This window comes from Rattus rattus, chromosome 3, assembly GCF_011064425.1.
Source record: "Rattus rattus isolate New Zealand chromosome 3, Rrattus_CSIRO_v1, whole genome shotgun sequence".
Lineage (NCBI taxonomy): Eukaryota > Metazoa > Chordata > Mammalia > Rodentia > Muridae > Rattus > Rattus rattus.
The window spans coordinates 13,927,433-13,948,665 of record NC_046156.1 but is presented as its reverse complement, the minus strand read 5'-3'; the positions used below and the strand labels follow the sequence as shown (position 1 = coordinate 13,948,665).

Here is a 21,233-nt window from a genome sequence, read left to right as displayed (position 1 = left end):
AAAAAGATACTCTATATTAAAGTAGTAAGTTCCACAGTAATCTACATTGTTACATTTTAATCTACTAATGAGTGTATTACTTAAAATTAACCCATCTGTCTGGTTTTTTGTCTGTCTGCCTTTTTGTCTGTCTGTCTGCCTGCCTGCTTGTCTGTCTTCCTATCTCTCTGTCATTACTTTCTTTTATCTTTCTTAAAGCAGCTGTGTAGTGACTTATACTCCCAACACTGACGAGTTAAGGCAGCCATGTCTACATAGCAAGCTCCAGGTCACACAGTGAGATCCCACTTCAGAGTACCTTCATTTGATTGACTATGTACCAAATTATGATTATTTCCAGAGGATCACTATACAGAGCTGAGAGAAGGGAAGTAATGCTATTTATTGTCCTTTCCCCTTTTTACTTTGTGTATTTCTATATTTTTTTCAAGTTACCATGATCTTTCTACGAGGAGAGGGATGGCTGAGAGAGATGGACCTGTCTGTTGGAAACAAGTTGGTTAAATAACAGAGACGGGGGTTGGCTCCATGGCCCAAAGAAACAAGGAAAGGAGGTAGAACTGGGCTCTGAGCCCAGGCTTTTAATCTAGGTTGCATGGGCAAGAGAGTCACAAGTTCAAGTCCAACCTAAGCTTTAGAACGAGTTAAAGGTTAACCTGGGTGAATTAGAAAAGAACCTACCTCAAAATAGCAAATACAAAACAGGTTGAGGGACATGGCTCAGGTGCTTGCCTGGCATTTGCATGAAGTCCTGGTTCAGTCTCTGGCACCACAAACAAACAAACAAACAAACAACAACAAATAAAACCCCAAACCCAAACCCAACCCAAACCAAACCAAACCAACCAACCAATCAAACAAAGAAACAAACAAACAAACAAACAACAAAAAACAAACCCACACCCACACCCACAGCCACACCCACCAAACACAAGAAAAGCAAATGCAAGAAAGGGAAGAATCCAGAGAATTCGGAGTTAAAACAGAGAGGTGGATAAAGACTGCCCTGACTGCAGCACCTTCCTCCCACACAATACGCCATCCTTCAGAACATGCCTTCTGTCACCTTCATGCCCCCTTTACGACTCCCTCACACCCACAAATTATCTTCTCCCTTTCGACATTTCAGGGCATTTGTACCTGCCTTCTGCCTACTGTGAGAGGTTTATGAATTTTGAAAACCCCTTTAGGGCTAACATGCTATCAGCCACCTGCCTGGGGTCCTCTTTGTACCCACAGTCTGTGGGAAGGAAGGGGAACCTATGTCAGTGCTGGACAGTCCTGGTGAGTGACACTGCTCTACGAGCAGAGTCCAGGGCTGACTGCTCCAAGTCCATTAGAGGTCAGGGAAGCAAAGACCTGTGGAGGTTTTGGCCTCTGCACTAGGCTAACCGGCTGTGGACTGGCACTTGGAAGCCTTGAGTAGTGGTGCCTCCGTCCAGCTCTAACGCCTCAGGTAGAGATGGGCTCCTCTAATCTGTCCACAAATGAATCTCCCTTGTAGTCACCTGCCGTTGCCCGTGCCTTGCACTGCCCACTGTCTAACCCTACCTGCCCCTGGGGGTTAGAGGTGAGGTGCAAGCTCATCCGAATGCAGCAATCCTCGGTCTCTCAGGCAGTCCTCAGTTAGGTCCTCCTGCAGGAGGTGCCTTTTGCAGGCACGCGGCTCAGTGGTCATGCAGAGCTGGCCGCACTCTTCTGCCTTCCATGTCTGCCACTGTGTTTGTTATATCAGCGTGATTCCAGAATGCCGGGTAAACACGAGCTGAGCTTCTGGTGTAACTTGAAAAGTGGAGTCTACGGACAGAAAGGATTGTTCCATATGTTAAAGCATTGTTCCATGCTAGACTAGACATTTGAGAATAAATATAAGCACTTGTGGATTTACAAGCTCGTGCATAGTCCACCATGCCAGGTCCACCATGCACATTTACTGTAAGGACACTGTGTGCTCCTCGGTTGAGGCCTGCTCAGAGGCTATCCTGAGGGAGCAAGGAGGTTGTGCCAATGTGAGGTCCAGGATCTTCACTCTCAGTTTATATATCTTTCACTCCAGTTTTTTGGGCTCCCGTTTTGCCTCGTTCATTGGTCAAATCCCATCCAAAGGTGTTATGTTTCCTGTGTGCTTTAAGATATAAGAAGATACCCATTCCTGACCAAAGCCTGCTAATAATGTTTCATAGTTAATGTTGGCTCAACCGTTACGATCATCCCCTACATGGCTAGTTTAATAGTTCTATTTGGCGCCAAAGAATTCAAGTATTGGATTTCGGCATTCAAAGGATGAAAAGGGCTGATCTGAATTGGAGAAAAATCGATCTTGCCAAGAGGCCCCCAGACGTGGTTGAGAACTGCTAGACAGAGGCAGTGAGCGGAAGAGAAGCCCTGGAATCCCACAATGCAACTCATTTGTAGCATTTTTTTTTCTTGCTGTGGTCATGGTTAAGTCTCCCTCTTTCCTCACCTATTCTGTCCTTCAAGAGGCTTTTGCTTGACAGACTCTGATTTCTCAGTGTAGTGAGGGGCACCTGGCATAGCAACATGCAAGGGCTCTCGGCAGCTGCCATTCTCTGATGACGTTCTCCACTACGGGACCGTGTCCAGCACGCTCTCCCAGGAGGCTGCATTGGACTCCACGTTCTAAATGTGTAGAACTTTCCATCTTTGTAAAAACTATCTATGCCAAATTGATAACTCTTCTACCAATTCCCATGCAAAGAAGCACAGGCCATCCTATCCCATAATGCACGTCATCACGCCAGTCGACAAAGGAGGTACCACATTTTGTCGCAAACAAAGATTTATTGTTTTAATTAAAATTTAAAACTTTTTTCCCTGCTTACTCCAGAGTATGCAAATTACTTACCTGAAATTCTTAAAACTTACCTCAGACAGGGATAAGAGTGTGGAATTATCATTCTCAAAGATCACTGGGGTACATTACAGTGTGCCTAGCTGATTTATCTATATTATAAATTCAAACACATAAATATTTTTTTCTCCCTCTTGTCTCTATTTCAAATTTATTTCTGGGGAAATGAGTATCAAATGACTGATTAACTTGTGACGAGTGAACGAATATCAGAACAAGATGTAGTGTGTTGAAAAGAAAGCTATCTCTATATCTATACATATATACATTCATATATATATACACACATATACATATACACATACACACACATACAAACATACACATATACATACACATATACATATACACATACACACATACAAACATACACATATACATACACACATATACATATACACACACAAACACACACATACAAACATACACATATACATAAACACACATACATATACATACACTCACACATACAAACATACACATATACATGTAGACACATACACACACACACACACACACACACACACACACACGAGCGGGAATGAGAGAGTCAGTGTCACAGGGTAGAAAGAGTCCCTGGCCTTAGGGAAATGCAGCTTTGGGTTTGGTATACTCCTACCCTTACTGTAGCTGAGAGAATAAACAGACCTTCTCTGAGAGTTGTAGCTACAGGCAGTGGACAGTTCTTGTGAGAAAGTGAAGCCTTGTGTGCACTGGAACCTTGTGTGCAGAATTCTGTGTAGAATGTATAGAAATGACCTCTTGACTTACCCTGTTGACCTGTGTCTAACTTGCTGTCATTTCCTTAGAAAGCTAGAAAATATATCAAAGACAAGAAGAAATGATGTCCATCAGCCATGGAATGCAGTTAGATCTTAGAGAACCAAAGATTTAACTAACGTTTTTGATGTGGATAAATCGGATGCATCATTCTTTCAGCTGTGACAACAGTCATCACTGGAGAGCTTTGCCCCCGTGGGATGCAGTTGCTAAGTGAAGATAATTAGAAGTGAAGGAAGTTTCTATGGGGAACACCCAAGGGGAGAGATCTGAAGGAGGCAGGGAGAGCATTTCAGCTACAGCACAGGTCCGACTTGGGAGCTGAAGGGAGCAGATGGACAGAAACGACCTCAGACCTTCTTAAGAAGGTGTTGGCCAGACTGATGGACTAAAACTTGGTGTCAGAGGGTTGGCATGGGGTAGGAGCACCCCCAGCCACGCTCACTTCTTGGGTGAGTGAAGCCTAGGTAAACATAGGCAGTAGCTGACTATTACAAGACTGGGAGAGCATCAGATGACCAAACTCTTTAAAACAGGTGGATCTGAGTTGCACGGATCCATGGCTGACACCCAGGTTGTTTATTACTTAATTTGCCAAGAATGTATTGGTTGCCAGTTTTGTCCATGAACTCAGCTGGGTGCTGTTGGAGATTTTGAAAATCAGTTTCATGTTTTTATCACTTAACCACGAACTCTTCAGACATTTGTGGAGGGATTGGCACCTCTCAAGGATTCATACATCTACTCTGAGGTCACTGTTGAAATACGTGTTCACCTCACTTTTCTTGGTTGCAGGGCAGTGACATTGCTCATGGTGCATTAGAGTTCTGTGACACTCAGAGCTTAGCTTGCCAGGCACAGAGACTCCCACATGCTTTGGCGTGTATGTGAGTGTGTGTACTTGTGTGTGTGTGTGTGTGTGTGTGTGTGTGTGTGTGCACGTGTGCATGTACATGTTTGTGTATTCGTGGAAATAAGATTATTTGCCTCTCTTCACAGTTTCCTTAATGGGTATCAAATATTAAATATCTGGAGCTCAAGACTTAGATTCTGGAGCGAGTCCTCAGAGGGCGGAGTTGGGAATAGTTCTCTTATTCAACATCAGATTGCGGTAACCCTGTAGTTGTTCAGCTTCCCGCCAAGAGCTGTGCTTCAGACACTCCGCAAGGGATATGCACATGAGGTATGGGTGTGCTGCCGTGTTGATGGGCTGTGAAGATCGCCCAATTTGCTGAAAAGCACATTCTCTGTTGCCATACGTAGGCATGAGAGAACCCAGTTACCTTGTCATATTCCATTTACAGTTGTGTTAGGGTTTTTAATGGATCCCTGCTGATCAGAGCTGCTTGGCAGCAAATCCCTTTTCACACCTACCCTAGCTGCTGCTGCCCGCACTCCAGAGCTGCTGTCTCCCATCTCTGTGTTGGTCGGCCTGATAGAGGACGCTACTCCACTACTCTGAGTGGTTCATTCTGTGTCAGCAAATCCGCCCTCACCCTGTAGCCGCAGCGGCTGCACACATCGTTAGAGCCTCGCACGGCGATGTCAATGCTGCTCCGAAACCGACTTCACCCCTTGCCATTATTTTAATTTAGGACCAACTGCTCAGCCATATGGAGTAGTTTGTCACTCAGCATCTGTAGTGGCAAAAATATGTATTTATCCACGTGCTTCACGCCTTCCGATGGGCTATGTTTCATAAAAAAAGACAGGTCTTTTTGCTTTACTAACGTGGCCATTCACTGAATTTTCCATTTGCTTTCCCCACAGAGGGCTTAGTGTTAGATTGGCATGCTTTGCAAAGTCATAAAGAAATGATACTTAATTCCGTGCATTAGCTTCTCCTGGGCTCACGGTCAAGCGCCACAAGGACACCTTGCTCTCCATTTATCATTATACTTCACAAACTGTTCAAGCATCTGGGCGGGGGAGTGTGACATAGTGGGTACAGGCTTACCTAGCAACGCACAAAACTCCGGGTTTGATCCCTGGCTGGACTCACAGGCCTGTAATCCTAGCACGTGGGCGGTGGGAACGGGAGGGTCAAATTCTCTGTTATACTCCGCTCTATAACAAGTTTAAGGCCACGGTGGTATGGGGGCTGGAGAGGTGGCTCAGCGGTTAAGAGCACTGACTGCTCCCCCAGAGGTCATGAGTTCAATTCCCAGCAACCACATGGTGGCTAAAGGTGCAACCATGTATCCTTCAAACAGCCAGTCCAAACCCAATGGGCACCAAGGAGGAGGCACCTAGCACCTAGCACAGCGACTATTCTTATCTTCTCAAATATTACTTCTTAGAACAGATCTGAACCTAAGAAGAGACGGTTGGAGTTTCTCCCTGGCTTTTGCTGTTGGTCTATGTGAGAAGACAAAACTGTGTGGTAGTGTTCAGAGAGGCTGAGCTGTCTGTAACTCAAACAAGTTGTTTTCTGTTCTGGCCTGATTTGTCCATTTTAAGATCTCAAACGTTTTTAGCAACTTTACACTTCACTGAATACCTGGATGGCAAGGCCTCATTCGCCTGAACTCATGTGTTATCTGACAGGAAATAACGTATCATTTCTCTATCTTGCTTTGTCTATTTTCATCCTCTCTCTCTCTCTCTCTCTCTCTCTCTCTCTCTCTCTCTCTCTCGATCTATTTATTTTATTTATATGAGTACACTGTAGCTGTCTTCACATAGACCAGAAGAGGGCATAGGATCCCATTACAGATGGTTGTGAGCCACCAAGTGGTTGTTGGGAATTGAACTCAGGACCCCTGGAAGAGCAAACAGTGCTCTTAACCGCTGAGCCCTCATTTTCATCTTTTTCTAAAGAAATATTACTGTGCATGGTCATGGACTCCACCCAGGGGATTTTGAAAGGGGGCATAGACTAATGGTACTTGTCTCAGGCCTTGGTTTTGGGATTTAAGGACGTAATATATGCAGACATGCCTAGAACAAGTCTAAGCCCCGATGCTCACCTCATCTGCATAGGTTTTCCTTGAACAATCCGTAAGTGGTAGCCCTTGTCCTAAGCCTTTGGGGACAGGATAGATGTGTGACTAGATGTGGCACCAATTCTCTGTTATTAATTGATGGGACGTTAAAATCAGATGACGGACAATAGAGGATGACAGACAATAGAGGAAGGTCTGGTCAGTGAGGGATTGTGTGGTGGGTTAGTGTTAAGTGGGCTGTCCCCCCAAGTGATGATGTCTGAAGAATACAGAATTCTCTAGAGGACTAGGCAGAGACTGCTTTTGTTAGCAAAGAGCTTGTCTGAAGAGGACGTGTCTGGATTCTTTTCCTTTAAACTACGGAAACAGATCTTTCTAACCCATTTCCTCTCCTAAGACCAGAGTTTGCCTTCAGAGGAAGCTTATTGCAAACTGAAAGCGAGGAGAATCAGAGAGCATTGGAGTTCCTGTGATGCTCTGTAGAACAGAGCAAGCACCTACCTTCACCAAGAGGTACCTAAGTTCCCCAGGCTAGAAAAGCTCTCCTGAGCAGGGGGAAATCTGAGTTGTGGAATGGAAGCTTTCTCAAGCCCATAGGCCCTGGTTTACAGGCACATGTGGGTTAGGATGCTAGACTATCATGCTTTTAAAATTCTCCCTAGACTAAGAATATTACATGTAGAGCCGTGTCCTGGGGAGCGTCTTAAATAGTGTGCTTTGCACAGTGCTTGGCATGGGCACAGTATGAGGTCGTTGCATAGGGTAGTGTTTAAATCCTGAGTACTGATAGCATTTTTCTTTTTTTGGTTATTTTATGTAACTCATATTTAGTCTCAAGATTAGCTCATGGTAACCTGTAGTTGACTACCTTTTTATTCTTTCATTTTTGAATTATGATTGTTGCCCTATTGTATCACTTACCAATACATTGGCAGAAAGCGGAAAGGAACCTTGAGAAAAACTTTTATTGTGTTTCCGCCATTGTTCACTCTTACATCACAGCACTCAAAAGTCCTGCTTTCTGCATTAAATATTGCCAAGCATTAAATGAATAGCTTAAATGAAATTTAAAACAGCATAAATTAAATCGATTCCTAGTATGAATATTGTATCAGCGCTATTGTGAATAATTCACATGAAAGTGTTTTTTTAATCCTCTTTGTAATTAAGGAGTCATTATCCTGGAGAGTGTCTGTCATGAGCTGCTTTCTCGTGGGGTGCACTGTCTCTCTCCTGTTCCCTGAGCTTGCTGGCACACGTCAACATACAGCAGCGTGTGCATTCCTGCCCCCATTTCACAGTAATGGAAGCAGGAGGAAGGGAAGGGAAGCCACCATGTGGCCCTCACACTTCACTGTGAGGACGTGTAGTTGTATTCTGCAAAGATGGGTGATGGCTTGAAGTTGAACTTGGTCACCAGCAGCTAATATCACTTAATATTTGGGGAGCACCTATAGTAAGAAGTGATTAAATATGTTCATGATATTAATATCTTGTTGGATATGTATGTTTGAGTATATCTTCTCCGTACTTTGCTTATTTCCTTTTTCTTTTATAGTATCTTTGTGTGAAATACTGTGTTTATATATGTGTGTGTATGTTATATTGTGTTTATGTTCATGCATGTGTGTGTTAGATATACTGTATGTGTGTGAGATATACTGTATTTATGTGTGTATATGTTATATACTGTTTATGTATGTGTGAGATATTCTGTCTTTAAGTCTTTGTGTGAGATATACTGTTTTTATGTATGTGTGAGAGATATACTGTGTTTTTATGTGTGTGAGCTATACCGTGTTCATGTATATGTGTGAGATATACTGTGTTTATATGGGTGAGATATACTGTGTTTATGTTCATGCATGTGTATGTTAGATATACTGTATTTATGTGTGTATATGTTATATACTGTTTATGTATGTGTGAGATATTGTCTTTAAGTCTTTGTGTGAGATATTCTATCTTTATGTATTTGTGTGAGATATACTGTTTTTATTTATGTGTGAGATATATTCTGTGTTTATATGTGTGTGAGCTATACCATGTTCATGTATATGTGTGAGATATACTGTCTTTATGTATATGTGTGAGATATACTGTGTTTATGTATGTCTATGCATATTCCTGGGAACCAGAAGCCAACATCAGCAGTCCTCCTGGTTTCTCTCCAGCTTACCTTTTAGTCAGCTGTTTTCGCTTACTCTTATTATGTGCGTGTTTGGGGGCTGCTTCACTGCTGGGCACACGTGGAAGCCTGAGAGAGGCCTGTGGAACAGCTTCCACTCTCAGGGGGATTCCAGGACACGAACATAGGTCAGCAGACATAGCATTCATAGCTGACAAGCACCTTTATCTACTGGGCCATCCAACCCACCCACCCTGTATGCTTTGAGACAGAGCCTCTCACTGAACTAGGCTGCCTGGCCTGAGAGCTCAGGGGATCTGCCTGTCCCTGTCCCTGTCTCTTTACTGCTGAGATCACAACGTGCCACAGCGTCGGGCTTTCTCTTTATGGCATTGCTAATAACTGTGGGTTCTTTATATAAGTATGACCACAGTGTTATGCAACTTAGGAAATCTTACTCAGGGCCTGTAAGGCTTGGGCCCATGGACACTTTTTTATATCACTTGATATATAAATCTTTCTAGAATTGGGATTTGCAGTTTGGGTGAAGTTCAACGTCCTGTGCTATTCTTCGTAAAGCATTTATTTTACAGTCTCCGCCTGTTTCAGCCCTATCTGCTTGCTTCCGCAGTTAGCACTGACCAGCAGACTTTCACACGTGTTGGTGTGTATTTCTGCTCAGTCCTTTTTCCCTCTCCATCCTCCTCCCTCCCTCCCTCCCTCCCTCCTTCCCTCCCTCCCTTCCCCCCTCCCCTCTCCCTGCAGGCATTTGTCTCTCACATTTAAGGCAGCATGGTCATACATGCTCATAATGTGCTCATTTGGGAGGCAAACGCAGGAGGCTCTGGAACTAGCGCCAGCTTCAGTGACATAGTAAATCCTTGGTCAGCCTGGGCTGCAGGAGATGGCCCCTGCACACCTTCCACTGAGGGGAGAGGTCTTTGACCCTTAGCCTCACGGATGCACATGCACACCTTAAGTACTTGTCTTTCCACTAGGTTTTGGACATAGTAAAATCAAGTATCCGTACAGTTCTTCCAAGGATCTGGAGGGTCCCCGATGCTGAAGAACTGAGTCTGTACCGGATTTTCAACAGGGTATTCAATCGCCTACTCTGGAGCCACGGCCAGGGACTGTGGAGCTCTTTCTGTGATTCAGGGTAAGCCAAAGCTGTGTTATTTCCTGTGGCTGCATTTTTACTGTGTTACTATTTATTCATAAAGGTAGACCATGAGAATGGTCAAATATCGTTAATAATAGTCCTTTGACACAGATTTTACCTCATATAATTAGCATACTCAAGTATACTTTAGAGCAAGTCAGTTGATTTGGATGTCAGTAGTGAGCTCTGCGTTCAGTGCGAGACCTTCTCTACAAAAACAGGATAGAGCACAATTAGGAAGGACGCCCAGCATCGAACTCCGCTCCTCATACACACATGCAGAAACACTTGCAGGACACATGCACACACACAGAATGCACATACCACACACACACACAACATGCATACATACCACACATACACAACTTGCATACATACCACACACACAGACATACACACTACACACAAAACATACATGTACATTATACACAAACACTACACACATATCCGTATATATACTGCAGGCGCGCGCGCACACACACACACACACACACACACACACACACACACACACACACACACACATTCTTATTTACCCACCACAATAAAAGGGATTTCTGGGCAGTCTTGCCACCAGCGTCTCATATCCTTGCTCTGTCTTGTTGCTTGCACTTTTGTAACTGTCCTCGCCTGCCTTCAGGGTCTATAGCGGTCTACAGACAGCCATCTAAGCACCCACCCTAAGTCCCTCAGGCCTTTCTCTTCTTATCATCTCCTGTTTGGAGTGTGCTCCATAGAAACTCTTCATTTTCCAAATATCTTAAAAGTCCGTGCATTCTTCATTATTTGAGTCCTACCTAGAAGCCCAACACTTCCCCCTGTTCTAAAACCGTAACACACTGTTCTGCTCTGACACGGTCCGTGAGCAGCATTTGCACGTTCTAGCCACGGGACTGAATCCTCCGTGCCTTTTGGGGATCCCCTCCCACCATTAGTCATCCATCATTCACCAGTAGGGAAAAGCACTCTGGATTGCAGTGACACCTGAGGATAGTCTTGGCTATCATGCATTTCTATCCAGCTTTAGATGAATCATTTGATCTGTTTTCTATAGCCCCTCAGTTGATGGTGCTCTAGAATGTTCCTCTCTATCTGAACCCATTTTATTTGGTTTGTTTGGTTTATTTGTGGATCCTTTGGTTTGGCGCTACATTGGAATTTCAGCTCCTGCCCACCATGGAAGGCTGTGAGACAGTGTGCTACTTGTATTAATGCTGGGTGTTTGCCAGAGTCAGGATCTGAGGATATACATCTGCTGAGTCAGCATCTGAGGATCTAAATCTGCTGAGTCAGCATCTGAGGATCTAAATCTGCTGAGTCAGCATCTGAGGATATACATCTGCTGAGTCAGCATCAGAGGATATACATCTGCTGAGTCAGCATCAGAGGATATATCTGCTGAGTCAGCATCTGAGGGTATATATCTGCTGAGTCAGCATCTGAGGATATACATCTGCTGAGTCAGCATCTGAGGGTATACATCTGCTGAGTCAGCATCTGAGGATATACATCTGCTGAGCCAGCATCTGAGGATATACATCTGCTGAGTCAGCATCTGAGGATATACATCTGCTGAGTCAGCATCTGAGGATATATATCTGCTGAGTCAGCATCTGAGGGTATATATCTGCTGAGTCAGCATCTGAGGATATACATCTGCTGAGTCAACATCTGAGGGTATATATCTGCTGAGTCAGCATCTGAGGATATACATCTGCTGAGTCAGCATCTGAGGATATACATCTGCTGAGTCAGCATCTGAGGATATACATCAGTTGACTTCACTGACCTCGGGGCTCTATTTCCTCACTCGATTTTGGTAACATATTCTGGCATAGTTGAAGTTCTTTCTCACATGCCACTAGCATAATACTCTGCAAATCTCCATGGTGGCATCTTTCCCTACAAATACTGACAGCAGTTGTAAGTCAAACTTACTGAAGGCTTACAAAACAGAAGTCAGTTGTTCACCTATTCTCCATAACAGTATCTAGAGTAAACTATTCCTGTTACCTTCACTTGGTAAAATACACACAGAACCTGTCATTTATCCAGGCTCCTACAGAGATTGGGTGAGCCTTCATTTAGACTCAGGAAGTCTGAGTTGAGATCTTAGAGCAGGGCAGTGTTCACTGTCCCCAGATGCATCTGCCAGAGTTACCAAGCACTGGTCACATCCAGTCCCAGTGAGGTACGGCTGAGCATGTGGGAGAGAGATACTCCGGAGTTCAATATGGCTTCACTCTGCCCATTTCTCGCACCTTCATGGGTTTAGACATTTAGCCTTGGGCTTTATTTGACAGCTACACAAGTGAGCTTTGTAGGATTCCGTGACTCTGTGAAGCTACGTGCTGTTGCTTGTCTTTGGTCCTCTTTTTGGATCTTCCACGGCTCTACTGTATCTTCTGAAGCTTTGTCCGGCTGTGTGTGTGCCTTTAACAGCTGGTCTGACAGCTATGGAGTCAAGGAAATCTAGTCTTTGAGGCAGGGGTGGGAAAAAAAAAAAAGGAAATCTAGTCTTCTCATTTCTTAAGAAATGATTTTAATTTAAAAAAGTGTAGCTTTCTTAGTCATTTATGTGGAAAATATTAGACAAATGTAATTTAAGTAACTCTAGGACAGTTCCATACCTGTCACTGCTAACATACCCAAGAATAAGACGGAACAAATAGGCCACCTCGCCTACCTGAGACATGAACCATTTTATAAATCGTTCTTGCCAGTTTCAATAAATTCAGCCCCAGGCTTTTGTATCAGATGGCGAGTAGAACGGTCCATCTTCTCTTGCTGTACACTCATGGCCAACAACCCCTTGGTTCCACGTAGTCCTCCAGGAGATTTTTAAAAGGTACATTTTTTAAAGGAGATATTTTATTTTAAAGGTTATGTATATGTGTGTGTGTGTTTGAGGGCATATCCATGTGATATGCATTGGATCCCCTGAAGCTAGAATTATGGGCGCTTGTAAGCTTTACAGCATGGGTGCTGGAATGCAAGCCAAGGCCCCGTTAGGAGAAAAGGAAGCACTCTTAACACTAAGTCGTCATTTCAGCCCCTCCTTCCTCTGGGAGTGTTTTGATGGTTCACATTCTGACTGTGGTAGTCTCATAAGGAGTGTGGTTTTGGAGTTTTATTAAATAAAATTATCTACCATGCTTTTCTGAACTGAGAGAATTCTAGATTTCTGAGGACTCTAACTCAGGAAAGGTGGCTCGGGCGGGTAAGATTTCAGTGAGACCTACTGGAAGAATAGCTGTTGTCCACATAAAGCAGGGAGGGGGGAGTGGCAAGGGAGGGGACTGTAAAGAAGGAAGGAGATGAAGAGAAAGAGGAAGTGGGGGAAGCTAACAACAGTGTGAAAGAGGGAGTCCACCAGTTCTCTCTGTACCCTGACCGAGGCATTCCAGTTTAGACCTTTTAGCCCAAAACATTTTCTATGGGAGTTTATCTTCTATGGAAGGTTTATTATTTATTTTCAAGATCTTAGCTCAGAAATAAACTGTAAGAAATATTCTTGAGTATGCTAATGAAGGGAGTCAGCTGTCCTAGAGTTACTGAAATTATATTTGTCAAAGATTTTCCACATAACTGAGCAGGAAAACAACACATTTTATTTTGCTTGAATTAAAACCATTCCTTGAGAAATGAGAAGACTAGATTTCCTCCACCTTGACTCCATAGCTGTCAGACCAGCTGTTAAAGGCACACACACGGCCGGGTAAAGTTTCAGAAGATACAGGGGAACTGTGGAAGATCTGGACTGAGGTCCAGTGAGCAGCGGCACGTGGCTTCACAGGGTGGCTTGGTTTCAGGCTTCGAGCTACCCCAGCGTGAAAATCAGTGTACATAAAGATAGGCATTAGGCGATGTGACCATAGTCCTTTACGGCTCTCCCATCTGACTGTGTTCACAGTAGGTCTTCAACTCTCAAACCTTTCTTCTGGTGGTTACTCACTCACTCGACAGACTGTCCAGATTTTTAAATACACAAAGCAAAACTGTTCTTTCTCTTCAGTCCACCCAGGCCACAAAGGAATAAATCAGTTCCCCTCTTCAGTTTTACTGAAAGTTTCCGAGAGGAAAAGGCAGGGTGATTGGATTATTGAAGAACAGGGTAATTTCTAAGTCTTGCATTTCTCTTTGTTATGAGAAGTTTTCAGGACTCTATCCCTTGCCATTATGTCAGCAGAAGGGTCATCTAAAGCCACCCCTCTAATATTTCTCAGAAGACTAGGGAAAACCAAAAGAGCTATTTAATCATTTAATTTTTCTTTTAGAATTCATCGACGTTGGCACTTCTGTTTCTGCAGAACATAGATTTAGAAAGCAGGCAACGAGATCTTGAGAGGTTTTTTTTTTTTCATTTGAAAGCACTGGCATTTCTAACTCTTCTTATCTCTTTTTATCCTTGTAAGACCAAAACCAAAACCAAAACCAACCACAAAAGAACCCCACAGAACTTTGTGCTGTTAGTTTGGGAAGTTGGGATTCAAGGGGTAGCTTAGGCGTTTTCATAGATACCTTTGATGACAAACCCTAGCTGGGAGTGGGCTGGGGTGGGAGGGCTGAGTCTCTACGACAGCTTTCCTGTCCGTGGAGGATGTTCTGCAGTCCCTGACGGCAGGACTCTTTCTCTTTTCTCGGCTGAGGGTTTCGGTACGCTCACACTTGAATATAACTTAATAGACCAGAACAGAGTACTCCACCAGTGATGTGGAATGCATACACAAGAAGTGCACACAGGGGGTTGGGATTTAACTAAGTGGTAGAACACTTTCCTAGCAAGCAAAAGGCCCTGGGGTCGGTCCCCAGCTCCGAAAAAAAAAAAAAAAAAAAAAAAAAAAAGAAGTGCACACAGGACATTGACACATATGTTTTTCTCAGAAAGGGGATGGTAGACCCATCAAAGCTGTTCTTCTAACATAGGCGGGTGCCAGCAAGCCACCTTGCCCACCATGGGCAGTTGGTAAGCCACCTTGCCCACCATGGGCAGTTGGTAAACCATCTTGTCTACCATGGGCAGTTGGTAAGCCATCTGGTCTACCATGAGCAGTTGGTAGCATCAAAGGACTTAAAAACTAGCGTTACCTGTTACGGAGAAAGTTACATCAAGTTGAAATGACGTTCATCTTGTCACTTCACCTTCTCTTCCCCTCTAAATTCTAAGGTCAGCCCAGAAAAAGAATCTGAGAGACCTGGTACAGATCCAAACCGAGCCTCAAAGCATCAAAACATGAATAATCCTGTTCAAAATGGAGGGGGATGAGGAAGGCAGACTTTGCTAGACAAATCAGGACCCCGGCAGAGAGGCCTAGGTGGGCAGTCAAAACATAGGGTGTTTTCTGTGTATTTACAGGCATACACAATTTTATATCTCCCAGCTCAGACATTTAAGGTCTTTTAGATTATGCATCTTAAATACAAATGTAAGTGGTAATTATCTTCTCTGGTGTTTTCCTGGTTAATTAAGTAATATACCTGCATTACCTATACCTGTAGCCATAATATTTATTTTGATAACACACATAGTTTGTCTTATGTTTAGCAGTAAATTTTGAGTTAGTTGAGCTAACATTTAATTGTTTATGGATCAGAAATGTTTATGCCTTTGCTAAGGAGAAAGTATTATATTTAGACTTGAATATTTCCAAACCCAGAAGAAAATCTGTTTCTTTCAATTATCTCACTTGAGCTTTGACCCTGCAAGGAAATGACCTAGCAAGTGACAACTTGCTGACGACGTGCTGTCTTTAGGACCGTGTTTGTTTTTGTTTTTGTTTTTTATTTCTTTACCTGAGAAAATAAACAGTTGTCTTTGTAGAGAACAAAACAAAACAAAACAATACCCCTCAAACACTTTTCAATGTATAAATATTTTTTTAATTTAAAATACATAAAATAGCCACTGAAGGCTGAAAATTGAGTCTTTGAATTTCCTGTTGGGATCTTGGTTTCTTTTGAATGATTTTTTAAATGCTTTTTTCTTTGTGAAAACCTACCTATTCTTTGCCCTGAGGATTACCCAAATTGGTTATGGTTAAGAGAGACTTGAACCATTATGAAATTTCAAGCCACTTTCCCCTGAAGGTTTGAAAAGAGTCCCCCCTCCTTCATCCTTGCTAAGGTCTGCCTGGATTAAGCCTTGAGGACTCACTTGGGATTTGCTAACAGTAGCACACCAGCAGCTACTTTCCAGAATATTAGAGCCCTTCCCACTGTGGAGCTAGTTTCCTGGCAGAGGGAAGATACCATTTCCTCTGTGGGGTGAGCACCTGTCAGGGTGCATCATCTGAGGAAGCCTCAAGGAGAGAGAGAGAGAGAGAGAGAGAGAGAGAGAGAGAGAGAGAGAGAGAGAGAGAGAGAGAGAGAGAGAGAGAGAAACTGTGCAAGGGGTGCTCATAATCAAGGGGTCAAACTGATGTTCCTAAAGCAGGGTAGCCATAAATTAAGTCACGAAGACTGTATATAATCTCTTTGTTTCTAGTATCATGTTAAATATAAATTTAAAAAAAACCCATATCCTAGAATACCTAAAATTAAATTTACAGATACTTTGATATGGAATAGTTTCACTGTTTAAAAGCAGGAATGAGTCATTTTGTTCGCTCCTCATGTTGGGTAGCACTCAGAGCCTTAAAGAGAAATCCTGTCATCATTTGTTTTTTTTTTAAAAAAATGAAGACTAATCTCCCAATTTGTATCTATTATAAAATGTTCATGCTCACTACACACATGAGGGGCCATTTCTGCCTTCTTGCCCAGTTTGCGGCCAGATCACCAAGGTGTCTGGTTGCCGTTTTTAACAGTGAACAGGAAGTCAGGTCTGTTTCTATGCCAACAGATCCTCCTGGGAGAGCATCTTCAATAAGGGCCCGGAGGTGGTGACCCCTCTGCAGCTCCAGTGCTGCCAGCGCCTGGTGGAGCTCTGCAAACAGTGTCTGCTTGTGGTTTACAAATACACGACGGAGACCAGAGGACCCATCTCGGGCATTGGTCCCGACTGGGGTAACTCCAGGTACGCCTTACATACTCAGGTCCCCGTGAGTTTTTGTGAAGGCACATGGCTTAGCACAGTTTGAAATTGAGAGTCTTTTAAAATTATGAATCTCCTTATGTTTTATGTAACCCGGGAATTATCTAAAACAGAAAATATATCCATGTTATATTTGCTTTCATTTGTAGTCTTTGTTTTTTTTGTTTGTTTGTTTGTTTGTTTTTGTTTTTTGTTTTTTGCTATTCTTTTTTTATTTTTTATTTATTTTATTATTTTTTTATTAAGTTGAGTATTTCTTATTTACATTTCGAATGTTTCCGGGCAAACATCCCCCTCCCCTCCCCCTTCCCTTCTTTATGGGTGTTCCCCTCCCTCCTTCCCCCATTGCCGCCTCCCCCAACAATCACGTTCACTGGGGTTCAGTCTTAGCAGGACCAAGGGCTTCCCCTTCCACTGGTGATCTTACTAGGATATTCATTGCTACCTATGAGGTTGGAGTCCAGGGTCAGTCCATGTATAGTCTTTAGGTAGTGGCTTAGTCCCTGGAAGCTCAGTTGCTTGGCATTGTTGTTCATAAGGGGTCTCGAGCCCCTTCAAGCTCTTCCAGTTCTTTCTCTGATTCCTTCAACGGGGGTCCTATTCTCAGTTCAGTGGTTTGCTGCTGGCATTCGCCTCTGTATTTGCTATATTCTGGCTGTGTCTCTCAGGAGAGATCTACATCCGGCTCCTGTTGGCCTGCACTTCTTTGCTTCACCCATCTTGTCTAATTGGGTGGCTGTATATGTATGGGCCACATGTGGGGCAGGCTCTGAATGGGTGTTCCTTCTGTGTCTGTTTTAATCTTTGCCTCTCTATTCCCTGCCAAGGGTATGCTTGTTTTTTTTTTTTTTTTTTTTTTTTTTTTTTTTTTTTTTTTTTTTTCGGGCTGGGGACCGAACCCAGGACCTTGCGCTTCCTAGGCAAGCGCTCTACCACTGAGCCAAATCCCCAACCCCGCCAAGGGTATTCTTGTTCCCCCTTTTAAAGAAGGAGTGAAGCATTCACATTTTTTTTTTTTTTTTTTATTAACTTGAGTATTTCTTATGTACATTTGAAAGTGTTATTCCTTTCCGGTTTCGGCAAACATCCTTCCCTCCCCCCTTCCTTATGGGTGTTCTCCTCCCCACCCTCCCCTATTGCCGCCCTTCCCCGACAGTCTAGTTCACTGGGGTTCAGTCTTAGCAGGACCAAGGGCTTCCCCTTCCACTGGTGCTCTTACTAGGATATTCATTGCTACCTATGAGGTCAGAGTCCAGGGTCAGTCCATGTATAGTCTTTGGGTAGTGGCTTAGTCCCTGGAAGCTCTGGTTGCTTGGCATTGTTGTACATATGGGGTCTCAAGCCCCTTCAAGCTCTTCCAGTTCTTTCTCTGATTCCTTCAACGGGGGTCCTATTCTCAGTTCAGTGGTTTGCTGCTGGCATTCGCCTCAGTGTATTCAGTGTATTTGCTGTATTCTGGCTGTGTCTCTCAGGATCGATCTACATCCGGCTCCTGTCGGTCTGCACTTCTTTGCTTCATCCATCTTGTCTAATTGGGTGGCTCTATATGTATGGGCCACATGTGGGGCAGGCTCTGAATGGGTGTTCCTTCAGTCTCTGTTTTAATCTTTGCCTCTCTCTTCCCTGCCAAGGGTATTCTTGTTCCCCTTTTAAAGAAGGAGTGAAGCCTTCACATTTTGATCATCCGTCTTGAGTTTCATTTGTTCTAGGCATCTAGGGTAATTCAAGCATTTGGGCTAATAGCCACTTATCAGTGAGTGCATACCATGTATGTCTTTCTGTGATTGGATTAGCTCACTCAGGATGATATTTTCCAGTTCCAACCATTTGCCTACGAATTTCATAAAGTCGTTGTTTTTGATAGCTGAGTAATATTCCATTGTGTAGATGTACCACATTTTCTGTATCCATTCCTCTGTTGAAGGGCATCTGGGTTCTTTCCAGCTTCTGGCTATTATAAATAAGGCTGCTATGAACATAATGGAGCACGTGTCTTTTTTATATGTTGGGGCATCTTGTGGGTATATGCCAAAGAGAGGTATAGCTGGATCCTCAGGTAGTTCAATGTCCAATTTTCTGAGGAATCTCCAGACTGATTTCCAGAATGGTTTTACCAGTCTGCAATTCCACCAACAATGGAGGAGTGTTCCTCTTTCTCCACATCTTTGCCAGCATTTGTTGTCACCTGAGTTTTTGATCTTAGCCTTTCTCACTGGTGTGAGGTGAAATCTCAGGGTTGTTTTGATTTGCATTTCCCTTATGACTAAAGATGTTGAACATGTCTTTAGGTGTTTCTCAGCCATTCGGCATTCCTCCGCTGTGAATTCTTTGTTTAGCTCTGAACCCCATTTTTTAATAGGGTTATTTGTCTCCCTGCGGTCTAACTTCTTGAGTTCTTTGTATATTTTGGATATAAGGCCTCTATCTGTTGTAGGATTGGTAAAGATCTTTTCCCAATCTGTTGGTTGCCGTTTTGTCCTAATGACAGTGTCCTTTGCCTTACAGAAACTTTGCAGTTTTATGAGATCCCATTTGTCGATTCTTGATCTTAGAGCATAAGCCATTGGTGTTTTGTTCAGGAAATTTTTTCCAGTGCCCATGTGTTCGAGATGCTGCCCTAGTTTTTCTTCTGTTAGTTTGAGTGTATCTGGTTTGATGTGGAGGTCCTTGATCCACTTGTACAGGGTGATGAGCATGGATCGATTTGCATTCTTCTACATGTTGACCTCCAGTTGAACCAGCACCATTTGCTGAAAATGCTATCTTTTTTCCATTTAATGGTTTTGGCTCCTTTGTCAAAAATCAGGTGACCATAGGTGTGTGGGTTCATTACTGGGTCTTCAATTCTATTCTATTGGTCTATCTCTCTGTCTCTGTACCAATACCATGCAGTTTTTATCACTATTGCTCTGTAATATTGCTTGAGTTCAGGGATAGTGATTCCCCCTGAAGTCCTTTTACTGTTGAGAATAGTTTTACCTATCCTGGGTTTTTTGTTATTCCAGATGAATTTGAAAATTGTTCTGTCTAACTCTTTGAAGAATTGGATTGGTGTTTTGATGGGGATTGCATTGAATCTGTAGATCGCTTTTGGTAAAATGACCATTTTACTATATTAATCCTGCCAATCCATGAGCATGGGAGATCTTTTCCATCTTCTGAGGTCTTCTTCAATTTCTTTCTTCAGAGTCTTGAAGTTCTTATTGTACAGATCTTTTTACTTGCTTGGTTAAAGTCACACCGAGGTACTTTATATTGTTTGGGTCTATTATGAAGGGTGTCGTTTCCCTAATTTCTTTCTCGGCTTGTTTCTCTTTTGCGTAGAGGAAGGCTACTGATTTATTTGAGTTAATTTTATACCCAGCCACTTTGCTGAAGTTGTTTATCAGGTTTAGTAGTTCTCTGGTGGAACTTTTGGGATCACTTAAATATACTATTATATCATCTGTAAATAGTGATATTTTGACTTCTTCTTTACCAATCTGTATCCCCTTGATTTCCTTTTGTTGTCTGATTGCTCTGGCTAGAACTTCAAGAACTATATTGAATAAGTAGGGAGAGAGTGGGCAGCCTTGTTTAGCCCCTGATTTTAGTGGGATTGCTTCAAGTTTCTCTCCATTTAGTTTAATGTTAGCAACTGGTTTGCTGTATATGGCTTTTACTATGTTTAGGTATGGGCCTTGAATTCCTATTCTTTCCAGGACATGAAGGGGTGTTGAATTTTGTCAAATGCTTTCTCAGCATCTAATGAAATGATCGTGTGGTTTTGTTCTTTCAGTTTGTTTATATAATGGATCACGTTGATGGTTTTCCGTATATTAAACCATCCCTGCATGCCTGGGATGAAGCCTACTTGATCATGGTGGATGATTGTTTTGATGTGCTCTTGGATTCAGTTTGCCAGAACTTTATTGAGTATTTTTGCGTCGATATTCATAAGGGAAATTGGTCTGAAGTTCTCTTTCTTTGTTGGGTCTTTGTGTGGTTTAGGTATAAGAGTAATTGTGGCTTCATAGAAGGAATTCAGTAGTGCTCCATCTGTTTCAATTTTGTGGAATAGTTTGGATAGTATTGGTATGAGGTCTTCTATGAAGGTCTGATAGAATTGTGCACTAAACCTGTCTGGACCTGGGCTCTTTTTGGTTGGGAGACCTTTAATGACTGCTTCTATTTCCTTAGGAGTTATGGGGTTGTTTAACTGGTTTATCTGTTCCTGATTTAACTTCGGTACCTGATATCTGTCTAGGAAATTGTCCATTTCCTGCAGATTTTCAAGTTTTGTTGAATATAGGCTTTTATTGTAAGATCTGATG

The 21,233-nt window shown here is 42.9% G+C and overlaps 1 protein-coding gene across 3 annotated transcripts in view; it reads left to right on the top strand.

The window, feature by feature from the left end:
• The window catches only part of Ttll7 (tubulin tyrosine ligase like 7), a 124,216-nt gene that overhangs the window by 84,533 nt on the left and 18,450 nt on the right, over positions 1-21,233 (top strand). For all 3 annotated transcript variants that reach the window (XM_032897195.1, XM_032897194.1, XM_032897197.1), the window contains 2 exons: positions 9,724-9,884; positions 16,729-16,902. In XM_032897195.1, the coding sequence (XP_032753086.1) occupies positions 9,724-9,884; positions 16,729-16,902 (335 nt within the window). The remainder of the gene's footprint in view (positions 1-9,723; positions 9,885-16,728; positions 16,903-21,233) is intronic.